The sequence below is a fragment of the Sinocyclocheilus anshuiensis genome, unplaced genomic scaffold, assembly GCF_001515605.1.
Source record: "Sinocyclocheilus anshuiensis isolate Anshui unplaced genomic scaffold, SAMN03320099.WGS_v1.1 scaffold270, whole genome shotgun sequence".
Taxonomy (NCBI): Eukaryota; Metazoa; Chordata; class Actinopteri; order Cypriniformes; family Cyprinidae; genus Sinocyclocheilus; species Sinocyclocheilus anshuiensis.
Window position 1 is genome coordinate 566746 of NW_015546041.1, and position 5761 is coordinate 572506.

The window sequence follows — 5761 nt, forward strand, 5'->3', positions numbered from 1 at the left end:
AGCCCTGGGGAACACCCTGTTTGAGCAAAACAGTGGGAGACTTGGAATTGTGCAGTGAGATGAAGTATTGCCTATCTGTGAGATATGAGGAGAACCAGGATAATGCAGAACCTGAGATGCCAACCTCTGCAAGGCGAGATAGTAATATCTTATGACAAACAGTATCAAAAGCTGAGCTGAGGTCAAGTAATAAAAGAATTGATAAACTGCCTGAGTCTCCAGAAAGTAATAGATCATTGACAACCTTTACTAGAGCAGTTTCCGTACTGTGCCGTGAGCGAAAACCAGACTGAAAAATATCAAAGAGATTGTTGCGAGCTAGAAATGACTGCAGCTGAGAGGCAACAGTCTTTTCCATGATTTTAGATACAAATGGCAGGTTAGAGATTGGACGGTAGTTGGATAGATTTACAGGATCCAGATTCGGTTTTTTGAGAATAGGAGTAACAGCAGCAGTTTGGAACAGTGGAAGAAATGAAAGACATGTTGATGAGGTGTGAGATTGGGGCTCTTCTCACAATGCGAGCACTTGTAAGGTTTTTCTCCAGTATGGATCCTGCGGTGCACTTTCAGCTGAGTGGCTGCAGTAACGGCTTTACCACAGTCTTTTCACAAATACTCTTTCACACCAGAGTGGATTTTTAGATGGTCTTTAAAACTGCCCAGCCATGCAAAACTCTTCCCACAAACAGAACACAAGTATGGCTTCTCTTTAGTGTGAGTTTTCATGTGGGCCTTTAGTTGTGATTTCATAACAAACCTCTTATCGCACTGATCACACTTAAATGGCTTTTCTCCGGAGTGAAAGAGTTTATGAACTCTGAGACTATTTGTCCATTTGTAACTCTTTCCGCACTGATCACATGTGAACGGCTTCTCTCCGGTGTGAATTCTCATGTGATCCTCAAGGTAGGTTTTAGATACAAAATATTTTCCACAATGAGAGCATAAGAATGGGTTATCTGCGGTGTGAATTCGTTTGTGAATACCAAGGCTGCATTTAGTTGAAAAACACTTCTCACAATGAGGACATGAGAAAGGCTTTTCTCCACTGTGAACTCTCATGTGACGACTGAAGAGATCTTTACGTCTGAAACTCTTTTCACACTGAGGACACTTGAACGGTTTCTCATTACTGTGAGACCTTAAGTGAGTGCCAAGCGTTCCTTGACTTATAAAGCTCTTTCCACAGTGCTGACACACATACGGCTTCTCTCCGGTGTGAATCCTTATGTGACGTATTAAGCCTTGTTTACGTAAGAAACTCTTTCCACACTGAGGGCATGTGAACGGTTTCTCTCCGGTGTGAATTCTCATGTGTTCTTTGAGGTTTCCTTTACTTGTGAAGCTCTTTCCACACTGATGGCATGTAAAATCCACAATCTTCTCTTTATTAAACTCTATCTTTACAACGTCACAGCTCATTGTAATGTGGCATGGAGGAACAGATCTGAAAAAAGAAAACCAAAAAAGTAATTGTAATACAGTCAAACATTCAGTATGCTTTATTTGATAGCATGCGCAAACGCCGGCTGTCAGTCTGTGCAAATTTTCTCCAGAAGTTATGAGTGATAAAAATGTCTGTACTCTTTTAAACTAAAGCTGGGCTATCCCATAACCCCTCACACGAATGCTTGTCAGTTGTCTTTTTAATTAGTGAATGCAAAATATCCCAAAATATTAAAGGGGTCATATGATGCTGCTAAAAAGAACATTATTTTGTGTATTTGGTGTAATGAAATGTGTTTATGCGGTTTAAAGTAAAAAAAACGCATTATTTTCCACATACTGTACATTATTGTTTCTCCTCTATGCCCCGCCTTTTTGAAACGCGTCGATTTTTACAAAGCTCATCAGTCTGAAAAAGCAGTGGGAGACTTGGAATTGTGCAGTGAGATGAAGTATTGCCTATCTGTGAGATATGAGGAGAACCAGGATAATGCAGAACCTGAGATGCCAACCTCTGCAAGGCGAGATAGTAATATCTTATGACAAACAGTATCAAAAGCTGAGCTGAGGTCAAGTAATAAAAGAATTGATAAACTGCCTGAGTCTCCAGAAAGTAATAGATCATTGACAACCTTTACTAGAGCAGTTTCCGTACTGTGCCGTGAGCGAAAACCAGACTGAAAAATATCAAAGAGATTGTTGCGAGCTAGAAATGACTGCAGCTGAGAGGCAACAGTCTTTTCCATGATTTTAGATACAAATGGCAGGTTAGAGATTGGACGGTAGTTGGATAGATTTACAGGATCCAGATTCGGTTTTTTGAGAATAGGAGTAACAGCAGCAGTTTGGAACAGTGGAAGAAATGAAAGACATGTTGATGAGGTGTGAGATTGGGGCTCTTCTCACAATGCGAGCACTTGTAAGGTTTTTCTCCAGTATGGATCCTGCGGTGCACTTTCAGCTGAGTGGCTGCAGTAACGGCTTTACCACAGTCTTTTCACAAATACTCTTTCACACCAGAGTGGATTTTTAGATGGTCTTTAAAACTGCCCAGCCATGCAAAACTCTTCCCACAAACAGAACACAAGTATGGCTTCTCTTTAGTGTGAGTTTTCATGTGGGCCTTTAGTTGTGATTTCATAACAAACCTCTTATCGCACTGATCACACTTAAATGGCTTTTCTCCGGAGTGAAAGAGTTTATGAACTCTGAGACTATTTGTCCATTTGTAACTCTTTCCGCACTGATCACATGTGAACGGCTTCTCTCCGGTGTGAATTCTCATGTGATCCTCAAGGTAGGTTTTAGATACAAAATATTTTCCACAATGAGAGCATAAGAATGGGTTATCTGCGGTGTGAATTCGTTTGTGAATACCAAGGCTGCATTTAGTTGAAAAACACTTCTCACAATGAGGACATGAGAAAGGCTTTTCTCCACTGTGAACTCTCATGTGACGACTGAAGAGATCTTTACGTCTGAAACTCTTTTCACACTGAGGACACTTGAACGGTTTCTCATTACTGTGAGACCTTAAGTGAGTGCCAAGCGTTCCTTGACTTATAAAGCTCTTTCCACACTGCTGACACACATACGGCTTCTCTCCGGTGTGAATCCTTATGTGACGTATTAAGCCTTGTTTACGTAAGAAACTCTTTCCACACTGAGGGCATGTGAACGGTTTCTCTCCGGTGTGAATTCTCATGTGTTCTTTGAGGTTTCCTTTACTTGTGAAGCTCTTTCCACACTGATGGCATGTAAAATCCACAATCTTCTCTTTATTAAACTCTATCTTTACAACGTCACAGCTCATTGTAATGTGGCATGGAGGAACAGATCTGAAAAAAGAAAACCAAAAAAGTAATTGTAATACAGTCAAACATTCAGTATGCTTTATTTGATAGCATGCGCAAACGCCGGCTGTCAGTCTGTGCAAATTTTCTCCAGAAGTTATGAGTGATAAAAATGTCTGTACTCTTTTAAACTAAAGCTGGGCTATCCCATAACCCCTCACACGAATGCTTGTCAGTTGTCTTTTTAATTAGTGAATGCAAAATATCCCAAAATATTAAAGGGGTCATATGATGCTGCTAAAAAGAACATTATTTTGTGTATTTGGTGTAATGAAATGTGTTTATGCGGTTTAAAGTAAAGAGAAAGGAAAAAATGAAATTGCATCATATGACCCCTTTAAAGCAATAGTTTAGACTAAAACTTGATCTGGCTCAGGACTGTTTTCATTATAGTAACACTATAAGGTATTATTATAATAAGAGAGGAAATGCTGTGAATTTAAAAAATGACTAGTTTATCCAGAAATTTAACATCTTTTCACTTACATTTATTTAGTTCCATATGACTTACAAAAGGATATGTTTAGCATGCATCACTTACTAGTACTTACTTTTTCAAACAGTTAATTAAATGATGAATGAGAACGTCTCTCTGCCGCATTTATTTGTATTGAGAAAACACAATTTTATGACAAAAATCAGAATCGTTGATTATTTCCTTGAAATTGTAATTACAATTATCACAGTTTACACTGAGTGATGTTTATACTACTGTCTGAAGCAACTGCATGCCATATTTTCTAATGAAAATAAACAAGCTGAAAACACTCTTACTGAAAAACTTATTGCATTTCTATAATATTGAGCCTCAAATGTCAACTATACATTGGACTGGTTTCTTTACACAACAACAACAACAACAACAACGAAAAACAGTAAAAAATAAAAATATGCATGGTACTATAATGCTATACTAAAATGAAAACAAATATAAAAGCCCTTAACATAACATGCAGAAAGAAAAAACACATCTTAAGCATGCAGAATAATATAAGTGGACTTTGAACAGTTAATTGCTGCTTTGAACGGTTATGTAATTGTGGCATTTGTAATTGTTATCACCACGATTAGAAATTTGATTAATTGTGCAGCCCTATACAATTTCCTAAAAAAAATTTAATTCTACATTTTTAAAAGCTGAAGAGATTTTCTTGTTTTATTTATTAGTTAGAATATGTATAACTCAATGTTTTAGCTAACTGCAAAAGCTGAATAATTGAATAACCTACTAGTTAATTGATGAAATAAACATTTAATCGATTAATCACTCTAATAGTTAAAGAATTTTCAAAATAATAATTTGTTGCAACCATATTCCATACAATGAGTTCTACCACAACTTTACTTAACAATTCAACAAATTAAATGTATTTATATCAAATGTCTTACTATTAGGGGTATGAAAAATGACAGATTATCATAATTAAAGTTAAAGTTGAGCGCAGGAGATGTTTTAATTAGTTCACACTGACTCAGTGAAGCTCATAAACAGCTAAAGGACATGATGCTTATATAGTCCCACTCTTTGCTCACGTCCATAGCCTAATATCTGTTTACTGTTTGAATTAAAGTCTTATTTTTCTTGCTGCTAAGAGCACATGGACACTGCAAAGTTTCAGGAGTCATTTAAACAGGTTTACAAGCTCTCATAAATTTATATGTGATTTTATACATAATATTTTAGCAAATTAGCCAGTAAAAATTGACTTGCTAGTAAATAACCTTAAAACTGGGTAATCTTAGGTAGCCATGTAATCAGCATAGAGAGTAGGGAAACTTAATATAGGGAATTTGGCAGTGGTGGGCCGTCAGGGCCAGCAAAGCCTTCTCTGCTGGCCTAAACACTATCAGAATCACTGATTTAGTTTTAATATATTTTTCCATGAATGTGTATTAAATTATTTCCAATAGTCTATTCTCTTCCGTTCATAGCTTTTCTCTTGGTTGCACTGCTTCCAGCAGGGTTTTAGATTTTCAGTGCGTTTTGAAAAAATATTTGCCTAGTATATTTAGTAAATCTAAAAACAGTAGTTAGTCCTAATGACTGCGAAAAACAACCACACACCTCCTCGGCAGCGGCTCTGTGAAAGACTCGTGAAGATGAAAAACCACTAGAGTATTGTAGCTTAATTTTCATTCTTGACTCTTTTATCGCTTGATACGTTGTATGCTGATGTTATTTGCGCGATATAAAGCCAGGTTTAAATTTCCGTGAGAATATCTCAGTTTCCCGAGTGGAGCTGTATTAACCGGTCTTTTCCTCCGAGGCAGACCAGCGGGGAGATGAGAGTCACAGAGGTACGTTAAAACACATCTATACACTTTTCTTCATCGTCTTGTATGAATTATTTTAATGTTACTTGCTCACTTTCCTAGTAAAGCTGTGCTAACCAGTATTTTCCTCCCGCAGTGCGCTGGCAGACCGGCGGGGAGACTCGTGAAGACGAAATAAAGCAGTA

At 37.5% G+C, this 5761-nt stretch overlaps 3 protein-coding genes and 1 long non-coding RNA gene across 4 annotated transcripts in view; 1 reads left to right on the plus strand and 3 right to left on the minus strand.

The window, feature by feature from the left end:
* The window catches only part of LOC107698960 (gastrula zinc finger protein XlCGF67.1-like), a 2550-nt gene extending 1097 nt beyond the window's left edge, over nucleotides 1-1453 (minus strand). Inside the window, exon 1 of the mRNA XM_016500102.1 lies at nucleotides 594-1453. Within this exon, the coding sequence (XP_016355588.1) occupies nucleotides 610-1425 (816 nt within the window). The 5' untranslated portion in view covers nucleotides 1426-1453 and the 3' untranslated portion in view covers nucleotides 594-609. The remainder of the gene's footprint in view (nucleotides 1-593) is intronic.
* LOC107698966 (zinc finger protein 501-like) overlaps nucleotides 1-5761 on the minus strand; it is a 17567-nt gene that overhangs the window by 7679 nt on the left and 4127 nt on the right. The window lies entirely within an intron of this gene.
* The window catches only part of LOC107698959 (gastrula zinc finger protein XlCGF8.2DB-like), a 31413-nt gene continuing 27935 nt past the window's right edge, over nucleotides 2284-5761 (minus strand). Inside the window, exon 2 of the mRNA XM_016500101.1 lies at nucleotides 2284-3287. Coding sequence (XP_016355587.1) covers nucleotides 2447-3262 — 816 coding nt within the window. The 5' untranslated portion in view covers nucleotides 3263-3287 and the 3' untranslated portion in view covers nucleotides 2284-2446. The remainder of the gene's footprint in view (nucleotides 3288-5761) is intronic.
* Nucleotides 5480-5761, plus strand: part of LOC107698970 (uncharacterized) — a 3742-nt gene continuing 3460 nt past the window's right edge. The window contains exons 1-2 of the long non-coding RNA XR_001635401.1: nucleotides 5480-5600; nucleotides 5713-5758. This is a non-coding gene — a long non-coding RNA (uncharacterized LOC107698970). The remainder of the gene's footprint in view (nucleotides 5601-5712; nucleotides 5759-5761) is intronic.